The sequence below is a fragment of the Glycine soja genome, chromosome 17 (genome assembly GCF_004193775.1).
Source record: "Glycine soja cultivar W05 chromosome 17, ASM419377v2, whole genome shotgun sequence".
Classification (NCBI taxonomy): domain Eukaryota; kingdom Viridiplantae; phylum Streptophyta; class Magnoliopsida; order Fabales; family Fabaceae; genus Glycine; species Glycine soja.
In genome coordinates this window covers 31,381,192-31,405,998 of record NC_041018.1, presented here as the reverse complement: position 1 = coordinate 31,405,998, position 24,807 = coordinate 31,381,192, and the positions used below count along the sequence as shown (strand labels likewise).

General features: G+C 34.5%; 1 protein-coding gene across 1 annotated transcript; it reads left to right on the top strand.

The window, feature by feature from the left end:
* Positions 1-22,778: 22,778 nt before the first annotated feature.
* Positions 22,779-24,385, top strand: LOC114393982 (DNA ligase 1-like). The gene is made up of 2 exons (XM_028355514.1): positions 22,779-23,402; positions 23,789-24,385. The coding sequence occupies exons 1-2, from the start codon at positions 22,873-22,875 to the stop codon at positions 24,222-24,224; spliced, it is 966 nt and encodes a 321-aa protein (XP_028211315.1). The 5' UTR covers positions 22,779-22,872; the 3' UTR covers positions 24,225-24,385.
* Positions 24,386-24,807: the final 422 nt, after the last annotated feature.

Here is a 24,807-nt window from a genome sequence, read left to right as displayed (position 1 = left end):
AAAATTTTCAAAGTCTTTTCAACTCCAAAATGTCCCATTAACCCCCCTTTATGAGCTTTACAAATCATGAGTTCACGTAAGGAACTTTGAGGCAAATACAATCTATTATTTTTAAACAAGTATCCTTCATGTCTAAAGAAACCTTGATGAGACCCCTTTTCAAACAACTCAAACAATTTAAAGAAGTTATGGTCTTGAGAATACAAATCTTTTATGTGATCAAATCTAAACATCTTTGTTTCAAGCATGGAGATTATAACATATCTCCTTGAAAGTGCATCGGCCACGACATTAGCCTTGCCTTGCTTGTGTTTAATCACATAAGGAAATTGTTCCAAGAACTCTACCCATTTGGAATGCCTCTTATTAAGCTTTCCTTGGCTTTTCAAATGTTAGAGTGACTCATGATCACTATGAACCACAAACTCCTTAGGAAGGAGGTAGTGTTGCCAAGTTTGCAAAGTTCTAATAAGTGCATAGAGTTCCTTATCGTAGGTGGAATAGTTCAGGATGACACCCTTAAGTTTTTCACTAAAATAAGCAATTGGGTGACCTTCTTGTAATAATATAACATGATGAGAATCCTGAAACTGACCAAATACAGGCTAAAGGCCCGAGTGAAGAAGAGCAAAGGCCCAAGTGGAGAAGGATAAAACCCCCGAGTGGAGAAGGATGAAGGCCCAAGTGGAAAAGGATGAAGGCCCAAAGGCAGAGACACTATCAAGACTATTCATTGTTGCTGATGGCCCAGATTAATTTGAAGGCCTAAGTTAAATATGTTTTTTAGTTATAATTTTTATTTATTGTAATTTTGGCCCAAACTGTTTAGAAGGCCCATGTCTATTTTTATCTTTTTGTTCAGATACACTATAAGTATTGGTTTTTGTTTTGAATAAAAAAACTTTTGGCATTTGATAAAATTTGGTGAGAGTTTCTCTCTGGGTTCCTTGTTGAACCAATCTTAGACTTATCAAGGTAATCCTTGTGGCGTCTACCCTGACTTATCTTCCTTCACTGGAAGTGGCGTCATCCAAAAACTCTACAGCCTGTATCAAGCGATCCACCCCATAAGGTTCACATCACAACACCTATGCCAACATTGGATGCATCAGATTCAAGTTCAAAATATTTTGAAAATTTTGGTAAAGTAAGAATAGGTGCATTTGTCAACTTTTCCTCCAATATATTGAAGGCTTTCTCTTGCTCATTTTCCCACTTAAATTCCATATTTTTCTTAACAATGTCATTCAATGGAGATGCTATGGTGCTAAAATCTTTGACAAATCTCCTATAGAAACTAGCTAACCCATGGAAACTCCTTACATCATTCACATTTTTGGGTATGGGCCAATCTCTAATAGATTTAATTTTCTCATCACCCACTTGGACTCCCTTAGCACTCACAACAAATCCTAGAAATACTACTTGATTTGTGCAAAATGTTCATTTATCTCTAATAGCAAACAACTTTTCATGTCTAAGCACTTCCAAGACACTCCTAACATGGTATAAGTGGTCATCCATTTTTAAGCTATAAGTCAAGATATCATCAAAGTAAACAACCATAAATTTGCCAATAAAGTGCCTCAAAACATGATTCATGAGTCGCATGAAAGTGCTTGGTGCATTAATTAAGCCAAAAGGCATTACCAAACACTCATAAAGTCCAAACTTATTTTTGAAAGCTGTTTTCCATTCATCATCTCTCATTCTAATTTGATGGTAACCACTTTTTAAATCTATTTTGGAGAAAACACAAGAACCATGAAGTTCATCCAACATATCATCAAGTCTAGGGATAAGATGTCTATACCTCAAAGTGATGTTGTTGATGGGTCTACAATCCGTGCACATCCTCCACATGCCATCTTTCTTGGGGACTAGAATGACCAACATTGCACATGGGCTCAAGCTTTCTTTCACCCATCCTCTTTGCATCAACCCTTCAACTTGCTTTTGTATCTTTTTTGTCTCTTCCAGATTACTCCTATAGGCAGCCTTATTAGGAAGTGAAGCTCTCGAAATAAGATCTATTTGATGCTTAATTCCTTTTAAAGGAGGTAAGCCATGGGGAATGTCTTGTGGGAAGACATCCTCAAGTATCAAAACCTTGAGGCAACTCAAGGGCACTAGAAGACAAACACATGTAATTTAGAATGAGTAAATACATTGGTTGTCTAGCTAGCATCATTTGTTTTACCTCCTTAGGTTTGATGAACAAACTCTCTTTTATCACTAATTGTTTTTCACTCTTTTTTCTCTTTTCTTTTGTTCTTTCTTGTCACTCTTTTTGCCTTTTTTTCTTTTTGGCTTTTCTCTCTCAAAGAACTTTTTCCATCTTTGATTTTCTTTTCTCTTTCTCTTTTCAATCTCATTTTTATTTGATCCTCACACACCTCACTTGGAGAAAAAGGTGAGAGAACTACCTTTTTACCTTTATGCAAGAAAGAATATCGATTGGTGACCCCATTGTGGACAACATCTCTATTATATTGCCAAGGTCTCCCAAGCAACACATGTCCGACTTTCATGGGAACCATATCACACAGTACTTCATCAACATATTTTCCAATGGAGAATGTAAGTAACACTTGCTTATCCACAACCAACTCACCATTGTCACTCAACCATTGCAACTTATAAGGCTTAGGGTGAGGGATGGTTTTTAAACCAAACTTCTCCACTAATCTAGTGCTTGCAACATTGGTACAACTTCCACCATCAATGATTAGAGAACAAACCTTTCCATTCTCCAAACATCTAGAATGACATTTTTTTCCCTTTATGTATCATCTCTATCTTTGCATAAGCTTTCCATGAGTCTCCTTACCATCAAAAGATCTCCCTCTTCAGGTGGAAGAAAACCATCATCCTCCGCTTCACTAGAAGAACTATGAGAACTCTTAAATGACTCACTATCCTCCTCTCCATTCTCTAACACAATCATGGTCCTTTTGTTAGGACATTGGGATGCAATATGACCCTTTTCCCAAACATTTAATGCATTAAATGGAACTAGTTTTATTGGGAGGGGGTTGAGTCAGAGAAGTAGGATTACCTCTTGAAGACTTCCTTTCAAGATGTTGTGAAGAAGAACCCTCCTTCTTGGATCTTTATCCTTCCAAGAAGAATAAGTGTATGAAGTCTTCTTGTAGGTTTGTTTCCTCTTCAATTGTTGCTCCACTTTCACAACCCTATGTATAAGTTCATCCATGTAGTTGTAGCTTTGAAGTTCCACAACATCTTAAATGTCCCTATTCAAGCCATTAAAAAATCTAACCATTGTAGCCTCATTAGTCTCTTCAATGTTTGCTCTTATCAAAGAAATCTCCATCTCCTTGTAATAATCATCAACACTTTTACTTCCTTAATAGAGCCTTCGTAATTTATTATGCATTTCCCTTACATAGTGAGGTGGGACAAATCTCTCCTTCATGATTCTCTTCATTACCATCTAAGTGTCCACCCTATGTCTTCTCAATCTTTCTCTATCCACTTGGATTTGATTCCATCACACCAATGCATATCCTTCAAATTCTAAGCTAGCCAACTGCATTTTCTTTTCTTCACTAAAATTGTTGCGATTGAAAATTTGGTCCACTTTCATCTCCCAATCAAGGTATGCCTCCGGATCATACGTACCTAGGAACTTGGGAATTTTGACCTTCACATCATCCATTCCATCCCTATTCCTCCTATGTCTATGCCTTTTACCTTCTTCATAGCCATCATCACTTCCTTGAGAAGAATGAGGTGACCTATGATGTCTCCTCCTCTTTATGTCTTCCATTCTTCCACTCAACTCTTGAGTGCTTCTCTATGTCTCATCAAATCTCTCTCCCATCCTCCTCTTAACATTTCTTTGCAACTTATCCATTTGCTTATCCAATGAAACCATTAGCTTAGTGGATCGAGGGGAAGGTGGATCACTACCACTTTCGGAAACCATTGCTACAAGAAAAAGTCAGTAAAAACAAATATTGGACCTTACCACTCACTAAGTTTTTACACTCTTCAACACTCGTGTTTGACACTTATAAGACTTTTTCTATAATGTTCATTCTTGTCTTTTTCCACTCTCTAACTCTTCTTCAGTCTTTGAGATCAACCAAAGATTTCAATTCAAGGAGTATCCGAAGTGAAAGATAAAACAAATCCAAACTTGACTTAAGAGGTCAAAGAAGAAAGAACTCTAAGACAAAACCTTGGAAGTTTAGAAGACAAGCTGTAAAAGCTCAAAAAGAAAGGATAACTCAAAAAGGAATGCCAAAGAAAAAAACTAGGAAGATATAAAAATTATAAAAAATTCTTTTCTAATGTTGTATTTTTTGTTGGCTGAGTATAAACAACTGCAATTATGCAAAGCAAATGAAAGTATTTAAAAAACAACAATAAGCACACACTAGGAGAGAGGGCTATTAAATTTTGATTGTAATTTTTTTAACTTTTTTACACTTGGGTCCTCATATTTTTTGATATTTTCATTTTGACCCCAAAATATTTTTGCCTTTTCACTTTGGCCCCTTATATTTTTCTCTTTTAGGACCAGAAACTTTTTATATTTGCAAAAACGCCCCAACACTCTCTTACAGATTTTTTTGGATCAAACTCACATTTTTCCAATAGTGCTATGAAAGTCATAAAGAACAACCCAAACTCGGATTATGACCAAATCAACTCCAAGTTCAACAAAAAGATAGAGAAATCAAAGGCACATGCAAGATTAACTCAAAAACACACAAGAAACACACAAACAAACAAGAATCAAATGAAAACCAATTTCTCATTTTTTTTTTCCGGAAAACTCAAAAACGAAAATGATAGAATTGCACCTAATTGATGGATATAATTTCAAACTGCTCCCTGGATTCAAGCTCTGATACCATGTGATGCAGTCCAAGCCATAGACGCTTGGTTTGGATCGTTCTGGATGCAAATTCAAGAATCACCATTGTTGACCTTGCAAGAACTCAAGAACAAAAAAACATAAAATATGGATAAGATGAAGAAGATGAATAAAACGACGCCACGATCCACGCAGAATCGATAAGTCGAAGGATGATTTGCCCCAAAGGAATAACTTCCTTGATAAGAATCAATTTGGTTTTCAGTCAAAAACCAAAGAAGAGGCTATGCTCTCTCTAAGCACAAGCTTAATTTCAATTATGTCAAAGGTTTCTACAATTTAGAGTTTCTGAGTATTTATAGAACTATGCTTAAGAAGATAGCTAAGCCTCTAATAAGGCCTATTTACATCAAGTTCAAGTCCATTACACAAATAAACAAAAATTAGGAATTTTCGTAAATGCATGTTGAAGGTGTGCGCTAAGCCAGACAACTCACCCTAAGTCCAATTTCTCCTTGGGTTGGAATTGGGCTAAGCCAGACAGCTCGCCCTAAGCCTGACAATGCGCGCTAAGCCCAGGTGTATTGTTCAACAATTTTCAACGTGCTTCAATTCAGCTCCATGTGATTTTCTCCTTCCTTTCCTTTGATGAGTAGTCCATTCTTGATCCTCTTGGTCATCTCTTCTTGTAGAAGCTTGGCCTAGCTTGTCATTGGCCCCTTTAACTCATGAAGTATTTCTACGTCCTTATGCTCTTTGGATAACCCTCTGTCATTGAGAAAGTTTGAAAACAAAAACCTGTTTTTGTGTGCCCTATGTTTTTCATCCCAGAGCAACTAAGGCTCTTAAAAAGGAGTTTCGTTCTTGTAACAAATTAGTCTTCGGTAATGTGTATAGTCGGGGTAAAGTAGTTTGAGATTGTCTTAATGATATCCATAAGCTTCTTCATTTGAATGGTTTCCCGGATGGATTGCATGACCAATAGTTGAGTGCCCTAATGGAGTAACAACAAACCTTAGTATCTTAGGAAATGTTTTGGAAGAAAAAGGCTCGTGTTCAATGGCATCATTCTGGTGACAGAAATACTTTTTTTTTTCATCGTGTGACTAAGATTTCTAATGCTACTCAAGGCATCAAGTCATTAATTCATGAAGGTCAGATTTTAAGTAATCAAAATGATATTGAGAAAGTTGGTATTGATTATTTCCAAGATCTCTAGGTCTTGGATAACCAATGCAAGGAGAACGTCTTGGTTCATAGAACTATTCCTAAACTAGTGACCAAGGAGGATAATATTATGTTGACTCGTCCTCATTCTCCTTTGGAGGTGAAATCCGTAGTTTTTTATATGAATGGTGAAGGATCCCCAAGCTTAGATGACTTTGGAGGATGTTTTTATCAAGCTTTTTGGGATATTGTTGGTCGGGATGTTTATAAATCTGTCTTGCAATTCTTTGATCAAGGATGGTTCTTGCCTAATTTGAATTCCAACATGGTGGTTCTTATTCCTAAGGTAGTTGGAGTTGACAATATTAGACATTTTCGTCCTATAGCTTTGGCGAATTTTCAATTTAAAATAATAACCATGGTTTTAGCTGACAGGTTATCTTCCATAACTCCTAATCTGATCTCTCCCCAACAGTTTGGTTTTGTAAAAGGTAGAAATATAGCAGAGTGCATTGGTACTACCTTTGAGGCCATTAATTTACTTGGCAAGAAGGTTTTTGGTGGTAATTGGCTTTGAAAATTGATATTTGGAAAGTGTTTGATGCTCTGGACTAGTAGTTTTTATGAAGAGTCCTCACTACTTTTGGTTTTTACAATAAGTTTGTGCAATTGATTAATGTTGTTTTTCATTCAGCCAAGCTTTCTTTCTAAGTTAATGGTCAGACTGCAGAGTTTCTTTGCTTGTAAGCATGGGGTGTGCCAGGGAGATCCTTTATCTCTTCTTTTCTGCTTGACAAAAGAGGTATTGAGTAAAGGTACTTCTCTTCTGGTTCAAAAGAGAAAACTTCAATATATGTTTTTTTTTTTTCATCATCTCAGATATCCTCTACTAGGAGCATTCTTGGTTTTCTTGAGGGATCTATCTCTTTTACCTATCTTGGTGTCCCCATTTTCCCTGTAAGCCAAAACATATCTTATTGCAAGGCATTGCAGATAAAATTAAAGGTAAACTTACGTTTGATTCTAAATCTAAGCATCAATAGGTTTGTTCTTAAAAAATGTTGTATGTAAAATAATTAACTTCCTGTAAAGGTTTTATCCTCTCTCATATGGGACGTGTCCAATTAGTTAAGTTTTTTATTCAAGGTATGCTCTTTCACACTTTCTATGTTTATGATTGGCCTTCCTCTCTTCGCAAGGAGCTGGATAGATGTATTTGCAATTTCATTTGGTCTGGTGATAATTTGAAACGTAAGTTGGTTACAGTTTCTTGGAGGAAGGTTTGTTCTAGCCTTGATGTTGGGGTCCTAGGCATTTGCCCTCTTAATAAATATTGACAAGGCATCTGTGCTTCGTTTATGTTGGTCTTTGTTAACCTCTGATGGACAATGACCTGTAATGGCTTGTGATAGGTTTCTGAAAAACAAACATCCTTCTACATCATATGTTAAATCTTCAATTTGGCCTGGGATCAGGCATTGCTGGTTTGATTTGTAGGAAAATACTAAATGGAAGCTTGGTGGTGGTGTTGCAATTTCCTTTTGGTGGGATAGGGTTAGATGGTATTGTCTCTGATATGGCCAATATTAATCCGACCCATCTTAAAACTTCCTTTTTCTGCATGTGCTTGTGACTTTCTCTTGCATGGGCAGTGGAATATCTTGCCTGCTATGGAAGTTAAATATCCTATTCTTTGTAGGGAGATCAGAAATATTATTATGCCTCTTGAACCTAAGTGTGATTATCTTATTTGATGCCCTTCCAACACATGAACTTTGACTTTTAAGGGCGCTTTTAATTTTTTTTCAGCATCTCCAATCTCTAGTTACTTGGGCGGGCTTGATTTGGAAACAATCTATTCCTCCTTCTTGATCTTTCATTTTTTGGCGTTTGATTCATGATAAGCTTCCTAGTTCCTACAAATGAACACTTGCGTAGGAGAGGTTGTGTTATGGTTTTAGTCTGTTCGCATTTTGGTGCTAATGTTGAAGATACATCCTACCTTTTTTTGTCATGACCTTTTGTGGTTGAGCTTTGGCAATGACTTAGTTCTATTTATAAAGTGGGTCTAGATCTTTCTTCTCCGGTTGCTCTCTTATATGTATTCAATTGTGGTTTTAGTAAGCAAGTTTCTGAAAGTTGTGGTTGTCGGGATCATAAATGTTGCTTGGTTTATTTGGATTCATAGGAATAATATCCATTTTGAGAATGTCAATATCCCCATTTCCTCGTTAAAATCCAACATTATGGCATCTCTAGCCTTGACATAAAGTTTCTCTAAACTAACTATGGTTTCTAGTATAGAGGAGTTCTTTATTCTCAAGCTTTTTAAGATTGATGAAAATGCTAGAAAGGCTCATGTCATCAAACCTGTTATTTGGTGCACTCCTCAGATTGGTCGGATTAAGGTTAACTCTGGTGGTGCAGCAAGAGGTTTCACCTGGAGCAGTTGCTAGTGGAACTATTTTTCAATATAACTCTAGAGATTTCTTAGGAGCCTTTGTTGTTCATTTGGGCAATTCTTTCTCGTTCAATGCTAAGATTTTTGTAGCTTTGATGGCCATTGAGATAGCCAGGGATAAGCAATGGTTGTCTCTTTTGGTTGGAGACAAACTCAACTTTGGTGGTAGAAGTTTTCAAGATTCCTTCTTTGGTACCTTGGAGCCTTTCACAACAGATGAAAAATGCTATTTCTTGCACAAAATCTATGCATTTTTAGATATCTCATGTCTTTCATGAGGGGAATTGTTCTGCGAATGCATTGGCAAATTATGGTTTTTCTCTAAATTGATTTGCTTGGAGGGATTCCTTACCAGGTTTACTTAGTTTTCATTTTGGCCAAGATAGGCTAGGAAGACCTAGTTATGGGTTTTATTAAAAAAAATTCAATGGGTATTGGCTTTAGTACTCCATTTTGTTTGTTCTCATTTCTTTTGGTACATTCAATAATATAGGAGCTTGCTGCTAGGGATCTTTATTTCATCCGGTGTCAAGGATCATTTGAGGTATTTTAATGCTTGCAAGTATCACCCGTCATTAAAAAAGTGATAGAGAATGAAATGAAATGGAATTACCTATAATATAATGGAATGAGATTGATTAGAATGGAATAGAATAAAAACGTCATTCTATTGTTTGAATATTTTATAAAGAAACAAAACCAAAATTTCATTCCATTATAAGAAAAAAGGACCGAATAGAATTGGGTTATAACTTTTTAATTCATATATTATCCTAATTTATAAATATAATATACTTAATAAACTAATGATTGGGATAAAACTTATAAGATAAAATAGTAATTTTACAATCTAAAAGTTGTTTCATTAAGTACACCCCAAATTTGGGGGGTTAAACAATGAAATGGAAGAAGTAGGATTTATCTTTTTTTTTCCATTATATTCCATTTATATTTTTTTAAATCAAATAATGGAACAACTTTTCCTTTCACTCCATCGTTCTCCATTGTATCCTCTACCACCAAGTCAAACACATTTTTAGGTTATTAACGTGAGAATTTATGTCTCTTAATACATCCAAATAACAATTATTTTTAATTTATAGAATGATTTTTTATATTATTTTTAATTTTTAATATATTATTAATTATTTAATTTAAATTTTAATAGATGTATGTTAGTAAATATGTCAATAAATATTTAAATATATTTTTATACGCATACATGTTCCATAAATTTGTTATTATTAGGGTGTTGTCCTAGGTAGTATCTTCTTTATTTATGTTATGTCTTGTTTGCTTCCTTTTTTACTTTCTTTTTAAAAAAATAATTTAATTCATTTTTTTATTATTTTTTTTGCAATTATATTATTGTTGCAAAATATCTAGTGACTTTGTTGATGACTAATATTCATAAAAATAAGTGACACTGCATGACAAAACCTTCTTTTATAATAGATTTTAAAATTAAACTAATTAATTAAATATGTTAAAGTTATCATACATATGAAAATATTATAAGCAGTAAGATCAATTTATTAGAAATAATAATAAAAATTAATAGAATCATTTGGATATATTATAGGTATGATGTAGTTTAATTTATTTCTTATTTGATTTAAGTATTAATAACATAAATAATAATTTTTAAATTGTTCAAATCAATGTTTATTTAATTTTTAAATAATAATATATTAATTAAAATACTTAAGTTAGTTGTTAAAATTTAAAAAAGCAATTGACACTTGATTTGAGATAACAAAAATCAAGTAAAGTTATTTTTAGTTTTGGTGAGAAGTGGACCGCTAAAGTGGTGATCAAGAAGGCTTGTAATATGGCTCATTCTTACAAAGATGACTTGATGAGGTTTTAATCTTTAGCCAAATCTGGACATATAAGTTCAAATAGGTTAAATATCATATGGAAGTTTCCTCCACAAGCCGACATTCACCATTTTTAACAACTGAATCATCACAATTAAGCACCATCTCATCAACAACAGGAAACTTCCATATGATATTTAACCTATTTGAACTTATATGTCCAGATTTGGCTAAAGATTAAAACCTCATCAAGCCATCTTTGTAAGAATGAGCCATATTACAAGCCTTCTTGATCACCACTTTAGCACTCCACTTCTCACCTTGGAATATAGTCGTATTCCTCTTCCACCAAATAGTATCGAGCACAATTCCAAATAAGAGATTCCAACTCACCCCATGCCCCTCCCTACCAATAAGGAGATTATTTCTCAACCACAAAGGCCAATCTGTCATTGTATAGAAATCATCTTGTGCATCAATTCTAATGAAAAATTGCCATACTAGTTTTGATTTTGGGCAATCCTTGAACAAGAGGAATAGATGTTCCTCCAACTATTCATAGGTGGGACACAAATTCGAGTGGCTTGTTGGATTTCCCCTGCAGTTACTTTTTGGTCCAATTTTTTTCTTTATACAAATATGTTCAAGGGAAATTCGATTCGCTAGAAAACGCATTAGATCGTCAAGTATTTAAAATTAAAACGGATGAATCCGAGTATCGAACTCAGGGAACTAGTATTAGACAGGGTTAAATTCAGAAATAAGGCATTATTGAAAGAAACATTGATAATCGATGGTTTAGAACAGAATTAAACTAAGTCTAGGCTAAAAAAAATAAAAACGCAAGTAAGTAAGATTGACAGCAGTGGGTAAAAGTGTTGGGTCTCTCTAACAAACAAGTTGATGCATATAAGGATATTTCTCTAATCAATCATGCTTTTGTGTTCTATGTTGTAGCCTAAAGTACTAAACCACGATCCCTCATTAGGCTAGCTTAACTCAAGCTTCGTCCTCAGATCCCTCTTGTTGGACTAGACTCAACTTAAGCAGCCCTTGTAGGTTTAGACTAATTTAAATTAAGCTTTATCATCATATCCCTCTTGTTGGACTAGGCTCAGCTTAATCAGCTTACGAAAGTTTAGACTAATTTAACCTAAGCTTCGTCCTCAGATCCCTCTTATTGGACTAGACTTAGACTAAACAACATTATCATCACAACATATTAAAAAAAACTAAAACTTAATCCTCAGATCCCTCTTGTTGGACTAAGTTTCAATCCTGCTTCTATCATGTTCTAAGGCAACAGTACATTTGCCAATGCTAAAGTCACCTAACTAGACATACAAATGGGTGATCAGACCAAGAGCATGCAAAAATTAAGCATTGAAAGAAGCATTGAACACAGGAAACACAATCAATTATATATTAAAGTAATTACATGAGTTGTTCCTTAGAAATTCCCAACAAGAGTGTTTAGCCGGCAATATAGAAAAACCCTAACACAAATGAGATTAAGAGTAAAGAATAATTGTTCCTTACACAAGAAGGGGGATCCCTCCTCCTATTCTCAGCATCTCACAATCACTCTGTAACTCACTAATCTCTCTCTAATTACAAAACCTAGGTCTCTCTGCAAAAGTAGCTCCTTTTGCTGCCTCCAGAGCTATTTTCTCGAAATAGGCATTGTGGTGTGCTCTATGATAGTGATTCTCTGGATTGTTACCCTAATTCTGTAGAAAATAGCTTTAAATAGGCTCTGAACCCACGACGTTGTGCTTAGCGCCACCCTCGCGCTAAGGGCGAGTAAGTGGATTTGAGCTTAGCGCCAGTCATGCACTGAGCCTGGCTGAAGACAACCGTTGCACTTAGCGCACTGATCTCGCGCTTAGCGCGCGACCTTGATATTGATGCTCTGCCAAATTCTTCTGCCGCGCTCAGCGCACTGAAGCTATGCTTAGCAATGGATGAACGCTGAGCCCAAATGGTGAGGTGAGCGTAACTACCACTTTTAGCACTTCAAGATTTAGCCTCATTTAACTTGAAATTGAACATATTTCATCATTAAATTCAATGGAAAATATTCTAGAGACAGCTTTAACAATAAAACAAGATTTATTTACAAATTACTACAAAATAACCACAAATTGGGAAACTATACAAGTTTTGGAAAATATTTTCTATACAAAAATTAGTTGTATAAGACGACTAACATGGCTCATTCCAAACCACATTCTGTTAGAGTTCGTTAGTAGACATTCATGGCCAAGCTTCCATAAAAATCCCTTCACTCTTTCAGGACCCTTCCATTTGCTAATCCTCTTAAAAAGATCAAAATTCTAGTTCCGCTAAGTTCCATGCGCCTCATACACAAACTTTATATTGAAAACTCCATCACTCGACTTCATCCAAGCTATAATGTCATCTTGATTTTTAGTAAGCCTTATGGTCATGTTATTAATCATTTGCAACACTGTTGTTGGAAGATAATCCTTTATTAAGTCAAGTATGTTATTTACGGATAACTCTGCCAAGTTTCCATAGCCTGGTAACCAATTATCCTTCTAGAATTTTATTGTCTTTTCCATCCCCTGTAGAAGCAAGCTTCATTGCTTCATGATGATGAATCAAGATTGATTCAAGGTGTTTTGATGATAACAAAGAGATGACAAAAAGCCCATGAGAATGATTTCAAGATTGAGTCAAGAACAATTCAAGAATCAAGAGAAGTTTCAAGTTTCAAGTTTCAAGTTTTCAAGAATCAAGAATCAAGAACAATCAAGATCAAGATTCAAGGCTCAAGATTCAAGAATAAAGAAAAGGCTCAATCAAGATAAGTATAAAAAAGTTTTTCAAAACATTGAGTAGCACATGAAGTTTTCACAAAAGCTTTTACCAAAGAGTTTTTACTCTCTGGTAATTGATTACCACTTTACTGTAATCGATTACCAGTGGCAAGTTTTGTTTTCAAAAAACTTTCAACTTAATTTACAACGTTCCAATCAATTTCAAAATGGTGTAATCGATTACAATATATTGGTAATCGATTACCAGTGTGTTTGAACATTGAAATTCAAATTCAAATGTGAAGAGTCACATATTTTCACAAAAATGCTTTGTGTAATCGATTACAATGATTTGGTAATCGATTACCAGTGATAAGTTTTGAATAAAAATCAAAAGATGTAACTCTTCTAATGGTTTTCAAGTTTTTCTAAAAGTTATAACTCTTCTAATGGTTTTCTTGACCAGACATGAAGAGTCTATAAAAGCAAGACCTTAACTTGCATTTTATATACATTGAATACATTTTTTATTACAATCTTTTACAACCCTTGAGTCTCTTTGAACATCTTTTTGAATTTCTTCTTTTTCTTCCTTTGTCAAAAGCTTTCTAAAGTTTTCTGGTTTTCTAAACCTTGAAAACAAAAGTGTGTTATTTGTCTTTTTCATTCCCTTCTCCCTTTGCCAAAAATAATTCGCCAAGGACTAACCGTCTGAATTCTTTTTGTGTCTCTCTTCTCCCTTTTCCAAAAGAACAAAGGACTAATCGCCTGAATTCTTTTGTGTCTCCCTTCTCCCTTGTCAAAGAATTCAAAATGACACAGTCTAAGAATTCTTTTGATTCTTCCCTTTCCCATAAACAAAAGATTTCAAAGGACTAACCGCCTGAGAATTCTTTTGTTTCCCCCTTCACAAAGTTTCGAAGGACTAATCGCCTGAAAACTTTGTCTTAACACATTGGAGGGTACATCCTTTGTGGTACAAGTAGAGGGTACATCTACTTGGGTTGTTGTGACTGAGAACAAGAGAGGGTACATCTCTTGTGGATCAGTTCTAGTGGAGGGTACATCCACTAGGTTGTTCAAAGAGAACAAGGGAGGGTACATCCCTTGTGGATCTTTGCTTGTAAAGGATTTTACAAGGTTGAAAAGAAATCTCAAGGACCACAGGTCACTTGGGGACTGCATGTAGGCACAGGTTGTTGCCGAACCAGTTTAAAACTCTTGTGTGTTTGTCTTCTTCTTCCCTACTCTTTTAATTTCCACTGTGCACTTTAATTACCGCTTTTACTTTTGGTTAAGTTTATATTTATGTTCTTTACTTTCTTAACAACATAGTAAAAGCCTAAGAAGGGTAGATTTTTAATTAGTAAAGTTTCAGTAATAATTAATTCAATCCCCCCTTCTTAATTATTCCGAGGCCACTTGATCCAACATCCCCCACCCTCCAAGTGTTATTTTCATAGTAATTGTCCCAAGAAGAAAAAAATCCCTGCTAAAAATTGTTGTCTTGTCTTTGCATGTTTCTTGTTTATCATTGAAAAAAGATTAGAGAGATAATGATACTTGCTACGAATGGAAGTAGCCCAAATTGTAGGCTCCCTGGTACAAAATCTCTAGTTTGCTCACATCATATAGGATTGATTAACACGCCTCATTTTCCTTAGTCCCAATCCTCCATGTTCTTTGGGATTACACATTTTATCCCATGAAACTAAATGCATCTTTTTGTCTGTGGAGCTACATCCCCAAATAAAATTCTTGCAGGCTTTATCAACATTATCCCAAATGGATTTGGGGAAAATAGTGGTTTGCATAACATAAGTTGGTAAGGCCTGCAAAACTGACTTAGTGAGAGTCATTATTCCAACAAAAGAAATTGATTTCACCTTCCAAGCACTCAATCTTTGGTGAACTTTATCAATCATGAATTGAAAAGTATTAGGGGAGGGTTTGTTATGAAAAATTGGAACTCCAAGGTATTTGCCCAAATCCTCAGCCCATGGTATCTCCATCTCCTCACTCAGATGTTGTCTCATTTGCCTACCAACATTATTGGAAAAGAACATCTAAGATTTATCCAAACTAATCGTCTATCAAGAGCTCCTGCAAAAAAAAATCAAAATATTCTTGATCGAATGAACCTGGTCAAGTGAAGTCTCCGTTAAAAGGACTACATCATCCACAAAGGCTAAATGAGTAATATGGGGATTGTTTTCCTTGATCTATAGCTACAGAAATAAGGTAGAAAGGTATCTCAATGCACAAAACAAAGAGGTAAGGTGATAGGGGATTGCCTTGCCAGATGCCTCTCGTTGGGGAAAATTCCTCCAAAACTTCACCATTCCATAGAACATTCATAGAAGGAATGGAGAAGCAACTTAAATAAGATTCACCATTTGGTCAGACAACCCAATATCTACCAAGGTTTCCCTAATAAACTCTAATTTTAACTTGTCATATGCCTTCTATGTGAATCTATGAATACATGATTTTGATGATGTTAAAGAATAATCAAACAAGGTTGCTTTCAAGATTACTTCGACAAACATTCAAAGGTTAAGCATTGCTTCAAGATTAAGACAAGGTTGTTTCAACAAACAAGCATTGCTTCAAGATTCACTCAAGATTAGCTTTTGCCTCAAAATACATTGTTTCCAACATATCAAGGCTCTGGTAATCGATTACCAGGCAGTGCAATCGATTACCAGAAGACAAGTTTGCAAATAAGCTTCTTAAAAGGGTTTGAAATTTGAATTTTGAATGTGTAATCGATTACCAGCAACGGAACTCTTGAAATTCAATTTGAAAAGACATGACCCTTCAAAATATAACTGTGTAATCGATTACCAGAAACCTGTAATTGATTACCAATGAAGAATTTCAGAAAAAGCTTTTGAAAATACACATCTCTTCAAACCATTTTGAAAAGGCATGAAGGGCCTATATATATGTGTGTGTCTGACTTCGAAAAGTAAGAGAGAGATATTCTAAGAGAACTTCATTGTCAAATGCTCTCTCAACAACTCTTTGGCAAACACTTGCAAATCTATTGAGAGTTCATCCAAGAACATCAAAATGTATTATCCCCTCTAAAAGAGTGAAATCTTTTTGTTCATATTAGAAAGTAAGTTGTAATCAAGAGATTGTTTGTCTCTTAAATTGTGAGTTTCATGAACACAAGGGAATGGGATTCCTTGGGTGTTTAGAAGTTCTAAAAAGGATTTTTACAAAGTTAGTGAAAATCTCAAGTGGGTTGCTTGAGGATTGGACGTAGGCACGAGAAGTGTCCGAACCAATATAAATTGAGTTTGCATATCTCTCTTCCCTTATCTTATTTATTTTATTGCAATCAATTTTGTCATGCACGTTTAAAGAACATTATTAAATTGATTGCTACTTCTTTTTCTTCTGCATTCTAAGCCTATCATTTTAAAAGGGGGGTTAAAAGTTTGTTAGTGGGAAAATTTTGAAACTTAATTCACCCCCCTCTTAAGTTATTGAGGCCACTTGTCCAACAAGTGGTATCAGAGCAGGATTCTTGTCTAAAGTTTAAAAACTTCAAGAATAATTATGGTCTCATCTAACTTTCCATTTCCTGAGGGAAATTCTATTAATAGGCCTCTTGTATTCAATGGCAAGGATTTTAATGTTTGTCTATTTTTGATTATTTTTGCTTATGATTGTTAACTTTTGATTGAGTTTTGATGCTTGTTGTCTGATTGAGTTTTTGATTGTCTTTGATGATTGTTTTTTAGAGTTTTTGATTATCTTTGATGATTGTGTTTGAGAGTTATGTTGATTGTCTTTGATGATTGCTTTTGATTGAGTTTTGATTATCCTTGAAGATTGTGTTTGAGAGTTATGTTAATTGTCTTTGATTGATTGCTTTTGATGATTGTTTTTTTATTAAGTTTTTTATTGTCTTTGTTGATTGTGTTTGAGAGTTTTTCATTATCTTTGATGATTGTGTTTGAGAGTTATGTTGATTATTGATTACTTTTTATGATTATTTTTTATTATTATATATTTTGATTATTTATACTGAATATGTATTTTCATGGGTACAAAATAGTTAGTTTTAATGTCTCTTGATATCATTTGATTCTCATATATTCCAACAAGCGGTAACATTTTCTTTTAAGCCATGAAATGATACTCGAACTGTATGGCATTCTCTACTCTTTTAATTCATTATAAATTGTTGAATGCTTTTCTCCTCTCTACTCATGATTTATTTTGGATGTTGACAAAGAGGGGGAGATAGATAAAAGATAAGATAGTAAGGGTTTATGAGACAATTTTTTATATATGAAATATATGCAATCTTCAATTGTTTCATATAAGCAATCATTGCAAAATCAAGGGGGAGTAAACTATACAGATAGATATTCTTTTGTTTTTACTCTTAACCTACAGATGGTTGTCATCATCAAAAAGGGGAAGAATGTGAATCATCCAGGTTTTAGGTTTTGATGATGCCAAAAAAAATTCACTTGACAATGATTGTCATCATCAAAAACGGGGAGAATGTGAATCATGCAGGTTTTGATGACGCCGAAAAGAGTTTGCTTGATAATGATCGTCATCATCAAAAAGGGGAAGAATGTGAATAATGCAGTTTTTGATGATGCTGAGAAGAATTCACTTGATAATGATTGTCATCATAAAAAATGGAGAGATTGTGAATGTATGAATACATGATTTTGATTATGTCAAAGAATAATCAAACAAGGTTGTTTTCAAGATTACTTCAACAAGCATTCAAAGGTTAAGCATTGCTTCAAGATTAAGGCAAGGTTGCTTCAACAAACAAGCATTGCTTCAAGATTCATTGAAGATCAGCTTTTGCCTCAAAACACATTGTTTCCAACATATCAAGGCTCTGGTAATCGATTATCAGGCAGTATAATCGATTACCAGAAGACAAGTTTGCAAATCAGCTTCTTAAAAGGGTTTGAAATTTGAATTTTGAATGTGTAATCGATTACCAGCAACGGAACTCTTGAAATTCAATTTGAAAAGACATGACCCTTCAAAATATAACTGTGTAATCGATTACTAGAAACCTGCAATTGATTACCAGTGAAGAATTTCAGAAAAAGCTTTTGAAAAGACACATCTCTTCAAACCATTTTGAAAAGGCATGAAGGGCCTATATATATGTGTGTCTGACTTCAAAAGGTAAGAGAGAGATATTCTAAGAGAACTTCATCGTCAAATGCCCTCTCAACAACTCTTGGGCAAACACTTGCAAATATATTGAGAGTTCATCCATGAACATCAAATTGTATTATCCACTCTAAAAGAGCGAAATCTTTTTGTTCATCTCAGAAAGTAAGCTGTAATCAAGAGGTTGTTTGTCTCTTGAATTGTGAGTTTCCTGAACACAAGGGAAAGGGATTCCCTTGGTGTTTAGAAGTTGTAAAAAGGATTTTTACAAAGTTAGTGAAAATCTCAAGTGGGTTGCTTAAGGACTGGACGTAGGCACGGGAAGTGACCAAACCAATATAAATTGAGTTTGCATTTCTCTCTTCCCTTATCTTATTTATTTTATTGCAATCAATTTTGTCTTGCACGTTTAAAGAACATTATTAAATTGATTGCTGCTTCTTCTTCTTCTACATTCTAACCCTATCATTTTAAAAGGGGGGGTGTTAAAAGTTTGTTAGTGGGAAAATTTTGAAACTTAATTCACCCCACATCTTAAGTTATTGAGGCCACTTGTCCAACACTCTAAAGATCAATTCTAATCGCATCCACCCAGTTTTCCTTCATTTCTTCCTCATGGAATGAAAAACCTCTTGAGCAAGCACAATATTATCCCATTTTGGCCGTTGGGAATAAAGCTAGATTGAAAAGGACCCACTAATTTCTCCATCATTGGTTTCAAGCGTTCAGAGATAGACGTGTTATAGCTTTATAAACAACATTACATAAGCTAAATAGGCCTAAAATATTTAATATAACTAACCTCATCTTTCTTCAAAATCAAAGTTATAAATGTTTGGTTCACTTCCACAATCTTTGTTGGGTCTTGGAAGATAACTCTAATGAAATTGCATACATCTCTTCCCACCACATTCTAATAATTTTGAAATAACATAGCATGAAACCCATCTATCTGGTCCTGGTGCTTTGAGGTTTCCCATAAACTTAATAGTCTGATGGATTTCCTTATTTGAAGGCAACCTACCAAGTTCATTGATTCAATTCTCTTCTAGAGGGGGGGAGGCGTTATTAAGAGCATATGGTATAACAATGCCATTGTCCAGGTACAAGTCCTTGTAAAAGTTGGTAACAAGACTTTCAAGGGCTTGATCTTCAGAAATCCAGTTGCCATTCCCATCTTTCTACATCTCAAATATATTCTTCCTCATTCTGATAGTTGTAATACCATTAAAATACTTTGCATTTTGGTCCCCTACATAGAACCATTTAGCTCTAGACATCTGAAACCAATGAAGCTCTTTTTCATCCAAGACTTGTTCATACTCTCTCCAATTCTTCTTATATTCTGAAGCTGCCCCCAAATCAAATTTTTCACTGCTTCTGGAATCCAATCTTGTTTATTTATGTTTCAAACTAGCTTTTCTCCTTTAGATGCAACCAATCACCTCTTGGTTCCAGCACTTGACATCCTTAGTGAATTCAGTCATAGCATCACTCCACAAATCTGCCCCCATTATCTTTCCTCCAGTGACCTCTCACAAAGTTAGGAAATTTTTCATGCATCACCCAAGTTGCTTCAAACCTAAAAGGTCGTCTATGTTGATTCCTATGAGATGGAATCTCAAGACACAAGCAAAGTGGCCTATGGTTTGACTTAAGCCAACCTTGGTGGATCAAAGTGGCCTCTTTGAATCTCAATCTCCACTCCAAATTTATCAAGCAATGGTCAAGCCTTACCCTCATTCTCTTGTTTCGCCAAGTCAAGGAGTCTCCTTAAAATCTCATATCTATGAGACTACAATCATGGATAAAATCTTGAAAGGCTTCCATATCTCTATGGCTTCCTCTTGAAGCACCCCTCACACTTTCACTAGTTAACAAGGTTGATGTGAGCTCCATTGGAGCTTGTAGGCCTAGGATCCTCTTCATCAATGGATTCCTTTTCTTCTTGAAAGATGAATGGCAGCAGAATGGAGAAGGAAGAGAGAGAGGAGACGCCACTTCAAGGAGAAGATGAGTCTAGAAGAAGCTCACCACCATAGGAGGCCATGGATAAAAGCTTGGAGGAAGAAGGAGATGAATGAAGGGAGAGGAAGAGAAGAGCACGAAATTTTGTGCTCTAAAAGAGCTCTGAAACCTGAAGTTTAATTTTCAAATGATCAAAGTTGGAAAAATGCACACACATAGCTTCTATTTATAGCCTTAGTGTCACACAAAATTGGAGGGAAATTTGAATTTCTATTCAAATTTCACTTGAATTTGAAATTGAATTTGTGGAGCCAAATTTTGGAGTCAAAATTTCACTAATTATGATTAGTGAATTTCAGATATGGTTCAGTCCACTAATCCAAGATCAAGTCCAAGATTCTCCACTAAGTGTGCATGAAGGACATGCACAAAGTGTGACTATATGATGTGACAATGGGGTGTAGCAAGTAAATGCTCACCTCCCCCTCTAAAATTTAATTGGATTGGGCTTCTCCCAATTCAATTAAATTTATTTCTCAACACACACATCAAATATTCACTTAATGCATGTGAAATTACAAAACTACCCATAATACAAAAACTAGTCTAGGTGCCCTAAAATACAAGGGCTGGAAAATCCTACATTTCTAGGGTATCCTACCTACATTATGGAGCCCTAAATACAAGGCCCAAAATTAATGAAACCTTAATATAATATATACAAAGATAAGTGAGCCCATACTTAGCCCTTGGGCTCAAAATCTACCCTAAGGTTCATGAGAACCCTTGGGCCTTCTCTTGCATCTTTGGCCCAATCTTCTTGGAGTCTTCTATCCAATGCCCTTGGGGGATAGGATTGCATCAAAGCTACTGTTAAAATCTCCTACGATGGTCCATTCTCAGCTACACTAGAACCAATCTCACTGTGGTCATCCCACAATGTTTATTGCCTAGCATATTGAGGAGCACCACATCCTGTAGTAAGGAACCAAGGTCTCTGATTGCACCATTTCACTTCCATATGGATAAATTAAGGTGAACTCCTTTTGACATTCACATTCCAATTATTTGTATCCCATTAACACCAAATTCCACTTGAGTGACCATTAGTTTCTTCCACACAACAACCTTTGAGACCAATTCTTCTTATATTGCTTCTTGCTTTCTTACCACTAGTGTGAGTTTCCAAAAGAATAAAAAAGGCAGATTTATTTTGTTTCATCATGCTGGATCCTTTACTAGTCGTTCCACGACAATTCCAACTAGTAACATTCATGAGGAAACTATAAGATTTTTTGGCAAACCAACACCACTTTCCACCTGGGCCACCACCGTCCTTATAGTTGTCTCATCCGTACAGTCCATATCTCTATGAGTCGGCGATGAATCTCCAATTTTTTACCTTTTCCCTAGAACAAAAGCCATTGCCTCCTCATCATAATGCGCGTGATCAATTGGAGGCTCACAAACCTCACTCGCTGACAAATGAGAGACCATCTTAATAAGTTTTAAGCTCTCCTCGTAAGTTCCACCATCCTTACTATATTCATTAGTATCTTTCTTCATAACCTGCTAGATAATTTGTGCCCCAACTTATTCTTTATGTATTCTCTAATTGACATCTTTCTTTTTTAAAAAGTCAGCTTCTAACTTTTTATATTTTCTTTCTTTTTTATCCATAATATATTTATTGAATTTCCTACTTACCTTTTTTTAAAATAAATTATGGTTTTATTATTTTTCGATCATTTTACACTTTTCATCTACTTTAACAGCTAGTTTTACCGAACACTTATAATTTAATGAGTTAATTTTTCAGCTTCCAAGTAGCAATTTAACTTTCAACAATTATTTATAATCTCTTTTTAATCACGTAATACTTTTGATTACTTTGGGACTGAAACATAAGAAAAAAAATCTATATGTAATAGACTAAAATATAAATAAATTTTAGCTAACTTTCCTATTTAATGATATCATATCTAAAATGTCCCATTTAATTAGATTTTTATTTTCAACAATTATCTCTTTTTTGTGTTATGCAATTAAACATAGAGTATATTTTAGAAATAACTTAAGTTTTTATTAAGACAATCAACCACAAATGATGTTAACTAATTTTTATATAGGGAGAGAATTATTATTTTTTCTTATTAGGGAGTATAAATTAGCAGTTGAGATAAATGGATCTTCTCCAAGTAAAATAAAATCTAAAAACTACTTAAATAATTCATTCAAAAATTACTCTTCAATTAATATCACTAAGTTAAACTATAATAATAATAATAATAATAATAATCTTTTTGTTCTTATATATAAGATCTAATTATCTAATTTATTAAAATTAAAAAAATATTAATTTGATTATTATAATAATAAATATGTCAGTATATTTTTTAATATATATATATATATATATATTTAATCTAAAAATAATTAGTATAAAAAATATTATAAATTAAATCTTAAAAATTTAATTTTAGATCTTATAAATAATAATACTAATAAAGGCAGTCATAAATTTCTAATCACTAATGTTACCGTGTCTTAATGAACATGTTGTCAAATCGAGTTCTTTTGTGCTATTTCTCCGCCTGCGAGCATTATCTCCTTTCTGTCTCCTTTTTTCTTTTCTCACTCTCTTCTTTTCATATTTATATGTATAACTCTTTCTGTCTCTCTTCAATTCTCTTCTTCTTCTTCCATTCCTTCCTTCATTCCTCTCTCAAATTCCCCATTCTAAAACCGTCGCCTCGTGAACGAGTTTCCACTCACAACCCCCAACAAAGAGAACAACAACAACCCTATACTCTCTCGACCTCGTATTCTCCTCCGTGTCTCCCTCCTCATTTTTTTTCTTTTCCGTTCACGAAATCGATGGATTTTCTGGTGGGTCCCACTTTCACCATCGACGTCGCCTCCTCCCCGCCTCCGTACGACGCCGACCTCCCCGGTGTCGCCACCGCCGCCGACCGACCGTACGGACTCTTCTCCGGCCACTCCTCCGACAGCGAGTCCTCGATCGGAACCCCTGACGACAGCGATGACGACGAAAACGATGTCGTTTCGTCCAAAAGAAACCAAAGCGACGAAGATGAAGACAAAGAAGAAGAAGAAGAAGAAGAAGTTCACTCCAAGTTGAAGGGTTTGGCCTCTCTTGATTCCTTAGAAGACTCTCTCCCCATCAAGTTAGTCCTTCAATTTCAACCCCTTCATTTTTCTCAATTTTTTTCGTTAATTTTTACTTTCCATTTTAATTCTCTCTATTTTTCAATTAGACAAATTTGTGTATAATTTTAAGTCCTTATATCAATGTTTATCCACCAGAATTGAAGGTTAATTTATATAATCTTTTTAATACTAATTTTTATTACATGCAAGATTATCAAAAGCAAAACATTGTATCCAAGTTTTTTTTATCATTAATTTTACTTTAAAGTTCTCATATACTCAAAGTGGTACCATACTTTTGTTTAATTCCATGTTATAATTTTCTTTTTCAAGTTTTGATTTTTATTTTTTTTTATTAATTTTTCTGATAAGGGTAAGTGATGATTTTGTACAAGCGATGCAGGAGGGGTTTATCGAACCACTTCATGGGAAAATCGAAGTCATTCACGGATCTATCACAAGTGAACACACTCAACACAGTGAAGGAACTTCAAAAGCAAGAGAACCCTTTCAACAAGAGAAGAAGGGTTCAAATAGCCACGAAGTTGACAAGAAAATCTTCTTTTTACGCTTGGTCCAACCCAAAATCGATGCCCCTTTTGCCTGTTCATGAAGATGAAGACAATTTTTTGGAAGAGGAAGAGAAGCCCAAAAAAGTGTCACCATCTTCTTCTTCTTCTTATTCATCAGAAGAAAATAAACAAGATCATGTTTTGGTTCCTAAGTCTTATGTTGATCACATGAGAGCAAGATTTGGGAGCTTCAAGTCTAGGAGCCTCTCGGATCTGAAAGAACATGATGAGGAACAAGAACAAGAAGATGATGATGATGATGCGTGATGTTTTGGATTATTTAATAATGTGGTTTCGGTGTAAATAAACTAAATATTATAGTGCCCATTTTTAATTTAGCTAGCTTAATGGATTTTGTATAAAGGAAAAAAAAAAACTATTTTGGTGCTGCTTACACAGATAATTGATCTCAACTTGGATTATTATTATTATTGTCTTGATAGCTGATATAATACTGTGGGATCGTGTAGTTGATTATGACGTGTGGTGATTAAATTAAAAGAGAAAATTACGTGTAAAGATTAATTTTATCGTGTCACAGGAGTTAGGACAATAACAAAACGATCTTTAAAACAAACCAAAATAAAATAATTTAATCAGAATCTATTAGTAGACTTTTATAACTTTTTTACGATTATTAATTTTCAGAATAATTACTTTAAAAATTCATATTTAATGTGGTTTCTCTTTTTTTAAAAAAAAAAAAAACAGATACGGATTATATATGAAAATATTCATATATTGTGAATGTAAGATTTTTGGTTAAGGTTGGGGTTGTTGGATTTGAATAGTTTGAGTTGAATTATTTATGTATTTGGGTCAAAATTGAATTAAATTAATCAAAATCATT